A 14867-nucleotide genomic window follows, 5' to 3' on the forward strand; every position below is an offset into this window, starting at 1 on the left:
GTCATTTGTGGCTGATTAGAAGAAAACTGCCGTAAACTAAGTCAAATCACATCAGCTCACATCTGGTCGCTACTTCACACGTCACTTACAGCCCACATGCAAACACCAGACTGTGATGTTACTGTTGATGTAATTAAACAGATTTTTCCCACAGAGTATAATCTACAGGAAGATAGACTATTACAGGTAGAAAATGAACATATAGGATGACTGGAAGGGTTGTAGCCATAGTTGATTGTAACCACAGTGCAGGCTGTATTTACACGTTTTTGTTCCTGAACTAACGTTCTCTCTTTGTAACACTACTAGGGAGCTGCAGATTCTATGATAATTCAGTGTTGGTTCATCACCACATCATGCGAACCTCTGATATTCTTTTTTTTTTTATACATTTAAGAAATTGGCTATTGACTATATGAGATACGAATGTGCCCATTGAGCAGTATATCAGCATAATTCCCAGCTCAAAGTAAAATGCAACGAGCTGATTCATTGCGCTGGGCAGCTGAGTGGAAATAGACACATGGCTCAGAAGGAATGGAAGAAGAAAAGTTTTGTGAGGTAATGCAAAACATATTGCGAGGGAATGCGAAATACTGCGTGGGAATGCAAAACATATTGGGAGGGAACGCAAAATATTGCGAGAGAATGCAAAACATATTGCAAGGTAACGCGAAAGTAGTCCCCTGAAAAAATCTCGTTGTGACCCTTCCGGGTCTCCGTAGGATCTATCTGGCATATGGGAAAGAAAAGAAAAAAACATATTGCCTTAGTAGAAATCTCATTATCTAGGTCCTGACAATCTTCATGAGTTTTTAATGTGAGATGGTTTTGAAATGGAGAACAATGAGTGTAGAGGACCTGAAGACGGCAAACATTTTAAATCTTCTTTAACAGAGCACCAGAGGGAGATGGTTTGACAGGGCGGATGATAGAAGGGACAGAGGAGGCAGCATGAGAGAAGAAAAAAAAGCCAGCGAGAGGGAAGTTAAAGGCAGATAAGTAAACAAGACTAGATGAGGGATAACAACATGGGGATAACAATAAATGGAGGAAGAAAAAGGAACTGAAAAAATTATTGATAAATTGAAGAAAAAGCTAACAAAACAAGTGTAGGCATGTAAACATGTCAGTGTATTCTACTGCTAACCAAGCCTGGCCCTTTCATGAGGGATAAATCTAGGCCACGAGTGTCGTGTCCTGCCTGTTTGTCTGCCTCCTCTTGGATGCAGCATCATTCACTGCTGAGCTGGCTGTTCTATGTACTGTACAGGACAACTTTCTCCTTCTCCCTCTCTCGCAAAACACAATCACGCACACACAAACTTTGCCTCTCTCTGCTGCTGGCTTTAAGGCATGGCTTTGACGGATCCATTGTGACAGTACTGGGTTCAGAGCACAGTGACAGAGAGGAAGAGAGGGAGATGGTGATGGGGGAGAGAAAGGGTGGCTCGAAGACGAAGACAGATGAATCAAAGGGAGGAAAACAACAGTAGTGGCAGTGGAATCAACATCACTGCATCGCCAGCTGACATAATTGATTGTATCAGAGGCAGTTTTGTAAAACATTAACTTCCCCCTTATGGGATAGTCGGCTGCACTGCCACACAGAATTGAAAGGCTGCACATGCGTGCGTGGGCATATGTATGACTGGGTGCTTGTGTGTGTATTTTCATGTGGTAGTCTACAGTTGTTTGTTTTGCGCACTCATTTGTTTGTTTTTGCTTTTTTTTTCTTGCTTTGTCATCAGCCGATGATTCTCGCATGGGTCAACCTACTCTAACATGACAAATGAGAATTAGTAATTAATGAGTAATTTGCTACAATGAAATTTGCTTAACGTGCCCATATTATGAAAAAAACTTTTTCTGGGATTTGGGGTGTTATTTTGTGTCTCTGGTGCTTCCACATGCATACAAACTTGGAAAAAGTGAGTGAGATACGGGTTTCTGAATGTGTCCTGCCTTCAGTCTCTGGATGAGCTGTTCAAAATCTGCAGGGTTTTCTACGTCACTAGCCGAAACGAGGGGGCTAAACCATGCTAGCGGTTAGCCCCCTCGTTCTCAATGGCAAAACACTGCTTCAACACACACAAGTTCACCATAATCTACAAAAGAACTACTTACATGTCCCTATTTTGTAGGTAATCTACACAAAGTTGGAAGTGCGCCCTCGTTTAAAAGAAGTCTCCCGGCTAATCCTGGCTTGTACTGACTGCAGTTAGAGAAACAGCTAGCTAGCAATTGTGAGCCTTACCTAGCTACTGCGCATGTGCGAATCCCAACAAAGATGGTACAGAAAGTAGGATGTCTCATTCTGTAGCTAAAACAGAGACCTGACACAGGGTGAAAATAGGAGCTGCAGCAATGTGCAGTACAACAAAAATATGGTGTTTTTGGATAATTAAACCATGTAAACCTATTCTGGTACAACCTCAAAATACAATTATGAACCTGAAAATGAGCATAATATGGCCACTTTAAAATAACAATAATGCAATATGATAGTGCCTTACAAAGGCAGACAACAGTTATACAGAAACAGTAGAGTTGAAAAAAAGGTTCCTGAAGTGTAAACACTAAAAAGTAGTTAAAATCAGATATTACTCTCTGTTTGGACAATTTAAAGGGCATCGAAGCTAGGCTAGTTAGCATTAAGCGGGACTAGTTTAGTTCTAATTCATTCTGGCGTGACTTTTTTTCTCCATTATAACAATAATTTAAGATTTAGCTACTGCCTCATGTATGTGGTATAACAAACCCAATTACTAAAATGATAGAGCATCAAAATTGATATTACAACAACAGGAATCAGATTGTCTGTAAAAAAGTCTGTAAATTAGCTTTAGCTAAGGCTAGCTGTGATAGTGCTCCGGCTAGCTTTAACTAGCTGCAGTGCTGTCACTGCAGTTTAGTTTCACCTGTATTTTTACATGTTTTTTTAATTTTACATTTCTATTGCATGATCATTTTATATAGTGAAACAGATGTCAAAAAGTCAGATTCCGATTTTATCTTAGGGTTGTGCACATATGTGGCTAGTTTCTGCTTTGTAGGGAAGTACAATTTTCAGGTGCACCATTTTAATTGAATATACATATTTATCCCGTTACATTCAATTCATAAAATATTTATAGCACTATATGATATCTGTAAGTTTTTTTTGTTTTATGAATCTTTGTCCAAGTATTTGACAGTACTGAGGGTACAGAGAGGATAAATGCCTTAGGTTATCAACTTGCTTTAAGATTCTCCTCGACTCACTCTGACCACTTTTGGCACTCACTCTCTCCCTCGCTGCCTCCCTCCATCCTCTCTGTCTCCATCCCTCTATAACTCCTCCTTTATCCCATCTTTCCATCTCTATCATTCTCAGTCTTTTTCCTTCCTGACCTCATGTATGTATCTCCTCCTTTATCTTCCTCCCCATCTCATATCCTCTTCATCTCCTCACCTCCCCCCTCCTCCTCTCTCCTCGTTCCATTATCCCTTGCACAACTCCGCCTGTCTTGTCTCATGAGGGAGGGAGGGCGCTTAGAGTTGATTAGAATGGAGCATTAGAAAGTTCAGTGCAGAACAGAGCATGGTGTCTAGCCGCCAGGCGGTGAGGAATCAAAACAGCAGAGCCTTACAGACGAGGTTGTTGGTGGTGGATTTTCAGGGTGGTTTCAGTGCATCGGATTTCTAGGAGCGTCCTCAGAGCAGCCAGAGGCAGCCATGTGGAAACAGCAGTCCGGTCAAAGCCAGAACCTCCCCAGACGCAATTTTCTGATTGGCATAGAATGTCTAACATAGAGTGAGAGGTGTGCAGCCAAGAGATGAAATGATTTTAAAGGGATAGATCTCTTTAAAATAAAAATGTTTCCCATGCTAAATGCAAAGGATACAGCGTTGCTCTGCTCCGTCACAGTCCATTATCCCCGACATGTTAAAACAAAATAAATGCTTCGATTAAATGATTTTAAAAAGCTTTATAAAGGTGCAATGAGAAATTTAAAACCAACAAATAGGGGATTACAAAAATCAATCATTATACTACATATGACTAGACAGTGCTAAACTGCTTTCACTCTCTCCATTCATTTTTCACTGAGGATTTTGAATTGAGACCACAATGACCAAAACATGTCACACTGATGTAGGGGTGACCTATACCTTTAAGGCTACACTCTGCAGTTCTTTGCTGTTAAGCCACACAAAAGATTTATAACCAGCTCTGTATGAAATAAATTGCCAGCTAGGCCACTTGTCTTCAGGGCATGGTAACAATTGTGCACATTCCTACAGTAAGTGGACCAGCCCCTCAACTACATGCATGCACGCACGCACGCACGCATGCACGCAAGCAAGCAAACACACATACACACACACACACACACACACACACACACACACACACACACACACGCACACACACACACACACAGAAAATAGCCAGTGGGAGCGGCAGCCATACAGCATCTGGCTGTACCAGTTAAATGTATATATTCAAAATGAGAGACACAAGCTGACATGACTGTTTGTCTTGTTGAATTAAGATTTGGTCAGCACAAACATGTGACATTGATTCATTAATTATTGTGATTTTAATGTGGTTCGAGGGGGCTTGGACAATATGCGAACTCCCCCCTTCCCAAAACAGCACAGCACATGCAACAGTACAGATACATGTTGTGGCCGACATGTCAAGACATGTTGGGAGTTGGCAGTATGTTTTTCCTGAGCCTCTGGTCACACCGAGGGGACACTTGCTGCTAATTAGTATCACCGTCTGCAGGGCAATTATGAGGGCGGGTCCTCTATTCAAAATCACGTTTCAGTGTGTATATGCTTGTTGTATGTGTGTGTCTTTGTTTGCATTGTGCATATGCGCTACGAGTGTGTGCACATGTGCTTGTGTGCACGTGCATGCATGTGCTTGTGTCTTATGTCTCTCATTATAGGCCACAGGCCATACTCCCACCAGGTCCTATCCTGATTAGTCATCTCTTCAGCTCCTCACTGCCAAATTAGCTACCTGAATTTGTGTGAGTGTGTTTGTGTGTATGTGTGTGTGTTTATGTGTGTGCATGGTCAATCAAAATTCTCCCAGCATGTCTACCTGGGCTGATGATAATTTGCCACACTACCTATACTCACACTCTGTCACCCACACAGCCTCATTCCAACCCTCTCCATCACTCACACACACACACGCACGCACACACTCACGCACACACACACACAGAGTCCATGGTGGTTAAACCTACCCTAGCAAGCCAACTGGAGGTAATTTACCGTAGCTTGGCGGACACATGCCATTTTACTGAACATGTTGCATGGCCCCCTGAGCTTTGTTCCGCTCCGAGTTCTCTCCAACAGAGCAAAGAATTAACAACTGAAGAGACTAAAGAGGGGGAAGAAAAGAACAGGTGAAGAAAAAACTTAATGAAGAAAAATGGCAAGGGAAAAAAGACTGCATAAGTGGCTGAGCTTCTTCCTGTGCAGTTATAGCTTACTGCAAGAAAAAAAATGGTATGACTAAATATATATAAGAGAAACATTTGAAAATATATGCATCAGTGTAACACATTAAATGCCTCATCTGACTTTACTGTGTCAACAAATATTTTAACAAATAATTTCTTCAAATTGAGGGGTTTAAGTAATGATGAGCATGTTGCCTTTTAAAACTGAAAACTGTCACAACTGAGGAATCCTACCTTGTTTGTTTACACTATTAATATATATAACATAATTAGGCAGAACATGTAAATACAGTTAAAGATGGAGTACAAAATACTAGAATTTGTTTTTTTATTATTTTTTTGTGACTTACTCCAACACACATCCACATGGTATTCTAATAATCATACACACAGGGTAAACTACTAATGCAGCATGGACACATTTCAGACTCTGTCTGGAGGCTGAGTGAGCAGGGCATCTGGTCTCCTACTGATAAGCATGTATGTGTCTGTGTGTGTGTGTGTGTGTGTGTGTGTGTGTGTGTGTGTGTGTGTGTGTGTGTGTGTGTGTGTGTGTAAACGTGTGGGTGTGTAAGGGTGCATGCATGTGTATGTGCGTGTGAAGTGCATTGACAAGGTAGCCCAGTACGGTCAGCACTTATTAGTGGAAGAGAGAATCCCCGAATGAGGACTGCTGTGACACGCAGGACTCTCTTGTTAAGGGACTACACACACACACACACACACACACACACACACACACACACACACACACACACACACACAGGGTTAGGCTGCCACGGTGCACAGATTCAGCCCAACATCAATTAGTTCATGGATGCATGCAATATAGTTTCTGAGAGTAGTGGCCTCGGCAACAACTCTGTTAATGCCGACCCTGTAGGAAATGAAAATTCAGGGCAGGAAAATATAGAACATAGAAACACTAAATAATTGGTTCTTGTTGAGAAATAATGAACTTTTCTATTCACACTAATGTAATATAAATTAAAAATCTTTTTTGTCACAGATGTTGTGAGTTTTATATACTATGAACTTTGGTGGCAAAATAGTCTGAAAGGAACAAAAATGCAAGTTTATGTTTCTGGAATAATTTGACATCTAGTGAGCAGATATAATAACTGGCAGAGATGGATAGAAACAGCAAGTAGAGGACTTTGATCCAGGGATGGCTATTTGTTTTGGTCTGATCCTGCTTATTAGTTGATGTTTTGCTCAGTTTTATGCAGATGCTGGTTATCTGCCAGGGAGGGTCTCCGATGGGATATAACTAGGAAATATTGATTTGATATATGAAAATATGAAAATATATGGCTCGATTATTTCATTATTTCAGCAGTGAGTGGGTTCAGACGGGGCATATGATGTTTGCCAAACCTTATGTGCATGATCATCTGATGAATATGGGGTGCAAACACAACGCATATGTTCTGGTAATTAGCACCATTACTGGCAGTTTATTCATAATATATTAACCAATCAACACATTAAGATAATAGACTAAAACAGGTTAGAGAAACAGGCAATGCTTTGGGCGACCATTGTCTATGCATTGTGGACTCTGTAGATGGAATATATTTTTACGTTATTATCTGAGCATATGGGAGTATGCCACCCTGCTGAATTATGGTCCTAGACTGCTCGAGGCTGTCACGCAACTATTGTCTGGTAAAGGCACCATGAGCATGGTGGAAATGAGAGGGTTAATTAACTGATGGGAGATGGTGGTGCAGCATACGGGGTGATGGAATAGCTTTTGAATTATGGAACAGTGGAATGCTGTGGCGTCCAGCCATATGTCAGTGTATGCCTCCCGTGTCTAGCTGTGGACAGCTGGTCAGATTGCTCATGTTCAACCGAATTAGGGACCAATCAATCAAAATGGGGCAGCTTGTTGAGTTGTTTAAGCGGGGAGAAGAATAAAGTCTATCGTGATTCTATCACTTTGGTACCATTATGGATTTGTCAGGAACTGTTAGCACGTATAAAGTCACTCTTCATTGAATCAGTTGCACCACCTGCTATTGAGAAAGTTGAATATGTTTGTAAGTGCAGCATTCAAGATTCTTTTGAAGAGGATTTGATAGAACTCCTGAGGTGATCCAAACCACCTTTCTCTTACTGGTCTTCCTTCTGTCCGATCTGTTTTTGGTTGGTATAACAAAACTAAAGTGTGCTGCCATTTTGACCAGCACTTTATTGGAAAATAGATGTTGATATCAAGAGACCAGGCTGGTTAAATAGAGGTCACATTAAAAAAACTTCGGATTTTAAAGTCTCCATGATATTTCTTACAATTAGGTCAGTGTTGAATATTGTACATGAACCAAAATAATTACTTTCCAGGTGATACAAATATATTTACACTATTCAGAGCTACAAATTAAAAGTCTAGAAAATTATCATTATTTGACGATTTTATGCTGGAATGCAAAAATAATTTTCTCCAACAACCGGTCTGACTTAGCTAAGATTGTTTTTGTTTTTTTATCACAATAATTTTAAATGGATTTTCAATTTCAAGGATAAACAGAGTCAATAAAACCCCAGATTACTACACAGCTCTTATCATCCTGTTTGTCTCTGGTATGAGTCTGTTCCCACATAATTCAGATTTTGCAGTGTACATATCCTTCTGGGTATATCTGTCCATCTGTCCTGTCTGCAGCATGAGGCTTTTTGTCATTGTAGATATTCAGAAGATGCATTATGCATATATTGTACATCTCTGGTGGTTGTGGAAAGGTCTATGTCATTCTGACAGGTTTTATAAAATTGGGTATTCCTATAGCAGTAGTTGTGGCTTTCCAAAATTATATAAGGGAGAGACTGTGCCAAAGCAGCTATTTGCCTCCACAGCATGGCATGATGGAGTAGGGTGACCAGACATCCCGAAAAATTCGGGACAGTCCCGAAATCAAAGCAGTTGTAAAATTTGAGCAAAGTCTCAAGAGCAGACTCTCGAGTTGTCTGATAGAACATTAAAAACTGTTCATAGTGACTGAGTCGTCCTGCAGCCAGCTCCCGTCGGCTGCTCATTGGCTGCAACAGTACGTAGGCTGATATTAAAGCGCAGTCATTGTGTTTGTTTTGTTTGTTTCATAATGACACTTGAGTTCATGATTTTAATGATTTTTTTATTTGTATTTTCGGGTTAACATGACAGACAGTTGAGTTCCTGAATAAAAAAAAATTAAAAAATTTGGTGCAGAGTTTTGAAATTCATGTTAATTTTACCCATTCTCATCTGGTCACCCTATGATGGAGATAGCTGGCTATTGTCTTAGTGCTGGGCCAAAATGATATGGTCACACTGATCAATAGTCTCTGTTACACAAGATGTATTTCCCATGGCTCTGGCTGTCAGCTTTACTCCATCTGTCCCTGGCTGTTGCAAATTTCTATAGTCTCACACGCATGCACGCACGCGCACACACACACACACACACACACACACACACACACACACACACACACACACACACACACACACAGCTGTTTATTTGGAGCTGGGTATAGGTTCCCTAGAGAACAGTGAACATTTAGGCACAAAATATGACTGCTGTTACCTTTGAACTACTCTCATGAAAAATTATGTTTATACAACATCAACTAGGACGATTGCATAATGACTAAAATGGGCATAAATGCACTACTGTGATGCAACAGACTTATACAAGATGATACAAACACACAACTCAGAGTCAAAATTGTTAAATATTCTTTTTTTCATAGTTATAAAGTGAATTTGTGGGTGCAGAAAGAAAGTGATTTGAGCTAATTGTCGGTTGAGGCGAGCAATTGATTGAACGATGCTGGTCAGCTTACTGTAATCAGTATAGAAAAAAGAAGGAGAAATTATGCTTACCAGTCTGTCACTGCTATAACTAATCTCAGAGACCATCCTCTTATTAATTGTTTATCGCTGATAGACCATGAAATGAACAATTAGATTGGAACATCAATACATTTCACACTTTGATGCTGATGTGGAATTCCAAGTGAAGTGAAACCCAATACAGACAGCAGCATGATTATGCAAACATTAAGCACCATTTTTATTGTGTTTTTCTATTTTTCCTTCTACAAGGTCAACATTTAGCATCTAGTTTAGCATTTCCTTCACATATTTGTTGCTCACGGATTATTCAGCATATGGTCTGTTGCCTTGTGAAATATGCATGTATACACATTTTCATATTTAGTATCATCTCAGCATGTGATGGAGCTGTAAATGCTCTAAAAATCAGAACAGCTCTTGATTCCTTTAGAAACAGTTACAGAATAATGTGAGATAATTTTAGTCTCTAAAGATAATAAAAAGACAATTTGAGAACAACTTAATGATGGCTGAAGTTCTTGGTTGCATTTAAAACAAATGCCTGTGGAATTAGAAACAGTTCTTTAGCTATTGTCAGTTACGTATTGTACAATGTTTGCCATTTAACAGTGTGCATACATGCATAATTAAGGGTTCAGTTTAATGATTATCAACCTTATCTCATACTTTTTATTAACATGTCTATTTATAGTATACTTTAATCTAATGTTCATTTTCCTTTTATATTATTATTCTAGAAAGTTACATTATATTGTGATAGGCTATAGGGTTTTGATAATAACAACCATTTGAGTTATGCTTCTTAATCATTCCATGCTCTCTGTATTTCTCTTAGCATCGTTAAAGATAAATATTGACTACTGTCTAGTCTACTGTGACATGTATACAGGAAGCTGCATTGACCTTAGTAAAGTGCTGTTTGTTAAACCATCAATCTACCATAACTAAATAGAGCAACAGGATGTCAGAGAAAAATAAAGTTTATCAGTAATGATCAGGAAGCTGCTTTGTTGTTTGAAATATATTTTTTACAGATGCAATTTCAGAGAATGCTGCTGTTGGTTTTCTGTTGTAAGCGCTTGGTAAACTGTCCGTTAGAAATTGTAAAAATTCACAGTTTACTAGCAATACATTATTAGAAGTCTAATGGTTGCTAATATACTTGCATCAGCAGCTGAGCTTTTTAGGAGGACAAATACAGTCTGTGTTATACAGAGAGCATAGGCACCTGTAAATGTCCAATACACAGAGATAAGGCATCTTAACTTGTTTAGGTATAGCATCCAAGTGAACAAATCCTCTCTGTGTGTCAATTTTGCAGGCCTGTATGGTGTCCGAAACACTGAGCTGTGAGAAAAACAGCTCGCCACAAGACCGTCTGGGCTCAGCAGGAAGTACCTCCATATTTACTTCCAGGTCAACCTCAGACGTCATGTGGACCAGATGCCTGCTCTTCGTCTCAACCTTGTTTGCTCCCATCGCCATTGGTAAGATTCAACACCACACAGTACAGAAGTAAACACATTTACATCCAGGCTGCATTTTGTAGGCTGCTGTTAGTAGTGCTGTTTTGTTGGACTATACTATATTGTGCAGTATTTCTAATATTTGTGCACCTTTATGCATAGAATAGGTGTGGGCAAATTACTTGAAAATTGCAATCAATTATTCACTACAATATGTGGAAAGATAAAATGAGATGTTGTGGCTTAACTTGTAGCCAGCCTACATATCTACTGACCATCAACAACTAGCTTAACATTATCCCCAGACATTGCATGCAACACTCCCGTCCTCACTGTGAAGCTGCACGGGATCATCTCAGTTTTCATGGAAGGGTTTCTGACATGTCACAGTAGGAAAAGCACGGATGTAAATAACAAAATTAGCAATGGCTGATATCCATTTGTCTGCTTCAGTTTCAGGGTCCCGGTGTTGTGCATGCTGGCTCACTGTCACACTGTCACGGCTTACTGGGATGCTTGAAAAGAACAGAGCCATCGTTAATGTCATTAGTAACACCTGTGCTTTTCCTGCTATGACAAGTTAAAATGTATGCTAAGATAAAGGATTTTACAGCAAAACGATAGTATTTGTTGCAGCGCTGCAGTAATAAGTTGCATTTTTTTCTGGTCACTCAGAATGAATCTGCACACACTAGCAGGAATGTATCACATAGAAACACATTTATACTTGCAGTGATTTACTAGAAAGTTTAGTTCAGATTTACTTTATATGCCCACAACCACAAATTGAAGTAATGACTGTACAGCTTGACTCCTCATCCACCCCCACACACCCAAGCACTTGTTAGAAACACTGTAGCTGCAAAACCAAGGAAACACTTAACTCACTAACTCATTTACATATCCTCTATCTTATGGCAGTGTACATCTATAACACTTTTTAGCTCGTATACGTTCCGTCTCACACACACATTTACACTAAACATGCACAGTGCAGATGCAGCCCCAGTAGGCTGTCTGTATGTTTCCTCCTCTCCCCTGTGACAGTGGGCTTTGAAGACTCCTACAGGGCGCTCTGCCCCACTTGGACTTAATCCTATTAATGGCTGCTGTCAATCACACTGTTGTGAGGAAAGATTACAAGCATTTACACACACACACACACACACACACACACACACACACACACACACACACACACACACACACACACACACACACACACACCTCTCTCTTAGAACTTAAGATACATTAAAGATGGACAGATTCTGACACAGTCAGTACTGAAACACATATACAGAAACTGTCCTTCAGATATGTGACAGCAATGACACAATTGTTCCATTGTCATCACATAATATTATTGTCCCTTACACATCTGCATTTCCCATCCACCCACTCATGCACCAATATACATTCACCCTGACTGACATGTCTCTGTATTTCCACATGTCAAAGTCTCCACTGTCTGACTCTTTTCTCCTGTCGCCAAAGCTAACCTTAATTATCATGCTTCACCGAGCAACTAAGCTTTATGGCTGCCTGAGAATTGTCTAGACCTCTCTCTCTCTCTCCCTCACACACACACTCTCACACACACTCTCTCTCACACACACACACACACACACACACACACACACACACACACACACACTGTGCTTTGTGGGGACCAGTCCTTGACATAATGCATTCCCTAGCCCCTTACCCTAACCTTAACCATCACAACTAAATGCCTAACCGTAACCCTTACCCTAACCCTAACCATAACCTAATTCTAACCCTAATCCTAAAACCAAGTCATAACCCTCAAACAGCCCTTTAAAGTTGTGGGGTCTAGCATTTTGGCCTGCTTTTGACATGCCTGCTGACATGCATGTGCACAGATGATATACTTTAAATGCCGAAATACTGTACACCCACAGGGACATAGATCTTCCTTAAAAACACACACGCATAAACACACTTGCACACACAGGAAGTGCTCACAGGCAGCCACTCAAACACACAAACACCAAGGGCTTTGCTTTAACACCAAGAGATGAGTTTCAGTCAAAGGTATTTGCATCAGTGTCTAAAGAATAAGCCGACGTATGCAAATTATGCTATTTATACTTAGCAAGGATTATTTGAAACAAAGACAGTTTAGCTTGAGGACACACAGCAGCAAGCACTCCTTCTTCTTCACTGAGCAGTGTCTTGTCACTATGTCAGGGTTATGTGAAGACAAATAAAAGATAATAGGAAAGCATGGATTTTTGTACAAAAATCACAAAAACATGTTTTTTTGGCATGGACACGGATTAACCAGATAGAGTGGACTTGTTGATCATGTAAAAATGCTAGGATTGTGCTAAACATCACTGCAGAGGACCTTAAACAAACTGTGGACATTTCACAAGTGTTAAAGGTAAGGCTGTTGTTATATATTTTTCTTGTCAAGAAATACTATGAAAAAACAATAACCAACAATATATCAGTCCATTTCTCAAAACTCTCCATCCCTGTCTGTGAAACTCAGTCCCATGGCTTTTTATTCCTACTAAAAACAATGGTTTTATTTTAATAAAAGTGATTTCTTAAAGCAGCTAGGCATTGTAGTTTTTAGCCATTTTTACTCAAAGAGGAGTAAATAGTGTATTTGCCAGGGTCTATTCAGAGCTGTGGAATAATACATTTCAAAATACAGTACATAGTACAATGTTTATAGTTTTTCGATGACAGGAAAAACATCTGTGCAATATTCATTATTGAGGCAACTTTTAAGTCAGGATCTTTTTTTCAATAGTCCCAAGGGAAGAGGGTCCCTGGCCTCAATCGCAATAAAACCATTCACACAGACTGTGTGAATGGTTTGCCTATCATACATTAAGTCCAACAAGCCTTCATGTGGTGAGCAGTTATCTTTACATACTGGACATAAATAGTTTTTGGACAACAATGGAGCTCTGTAGCGTAGAGGAAAAAGCTATATCAGGTTTACATGCAGTTTTTTAGTAGGATCACATTGTTGTTGGTTTTGTTTTTAATCATGACATTTATTGACAGAAAGAAAAACATAGAATATTGCCAGCCTTATCCTTTAAAATATATTTCATGCTTCAAAAATGTGGTGGTGTTTTTTTTTTAACTCAGAAGACCCACATTACAGACACCAGCACTGGTCAAATGCTTTGGCAGTTCAAATGAAAGATCACCTTTTAAATCTCTCTCCTCTTCCATCTCACCCTCTCTCTCCGTCTTTCCATCTATCAACCTCTTTTCGCCACTCTCTTGTTCTTGGCCCAAATGTAAAAATCAATATCCTTTTGTTTCAGCCCCCTGAGGCAATGAGAGTGTCTGAATAAGATTGTCTGTACTGTCTGTGGCTGCCAACTTTCTGTCACCACTTACACAACTAATGACAGACACATTAACATGCACTTGCTCCAGCTCACACGTTATTGCATGTGTGCAAAGACAGAGGCCTAAATATTGCCACGGACCGTATGTGCGAGAGATTATGTGCATACTATGTGTCTGTAACAAGAGGTGCTGTGTGACTGCACATGCTTGTTTGTAAAAAAAAAAAAAGTGACAGAAATATGTGCGGATTGAGTTCTTTGGAGGCAGGTTAACACAGTGCATGTTTTATAGGTGAGACAGCTGATATAAATAGATAAATTAAATGGTGACAAACGAGACAGGGCAGTGTGAGCAAGTCACAGCATTTACTGCTGCTTATGAAGGCAGAGTGGCTTTTAATTGGAATACAGATAGACCCTTATCGGAATTGTGTGTGTGAGTGTGTGTGTGTGTGAGTGTGTGTGTGTGTGTGTGTGTGTGTGTGTGTGTGTGTGTGTGTGTGTGCGTGTGTGCGTGTGTGTGTTTGTGTCATAATGTTCTCTTTATGCCCAGCGGGGACCCTGTAAGGCAACACTGTAAGACACCTGATCCAAAGCCAGTCTAGACAAATGCCTTACAATACGGTGTATTGATCCCCTCACGCTTCAATTAACCCTCTCTTCAAAATTTACATTCATGCTCATGAAGGCGGACATAATGCCATTGAGAAACTAATAAACTAATACTCATATTGACACAATAATGACCCAC

The 14867-nt window shown here is 39.9% G+C and overlaps 1 protein-coding gene across 1 annotated transcript in view; it reads left to right on the forward strand.

Annotated features, from left to right (window-relative positions):
* Nucleotides 1–14867, forward strand: part of adgrl3.1 (adhesion G protein-coupled receptor L3.1) — a 129041-nt gene that overhangs the window by 18432 nt on the left and 95742 nt on the right. The window contains exon 3 of the mRNA XM_078259523.1: nt 10631–10796. Within this exon, the coding sequence (XP_078115649.1) occupies nt 10637–10796 (160 nt within the window). The 5' untranslated portion in view covers nt 10631–10636. The remainder of the gene's footprint in view (nt 1–10630; nt 10797–14867) is intronic.

This window comes from Sander vitreus, chromosome 2 (assembly GCF_031162955.1).
Source record: "Sander vitreus isolate 19-12246 chromosome 2, sanVit1, whole genome shotgun sequence".
In the NCBI taxonomy this organism is placed as follows: Eukaryota; Metazoa; Chordata; class Actinopteri; order Perciformes; family Percidae; genus Sander; species Sander vitreus.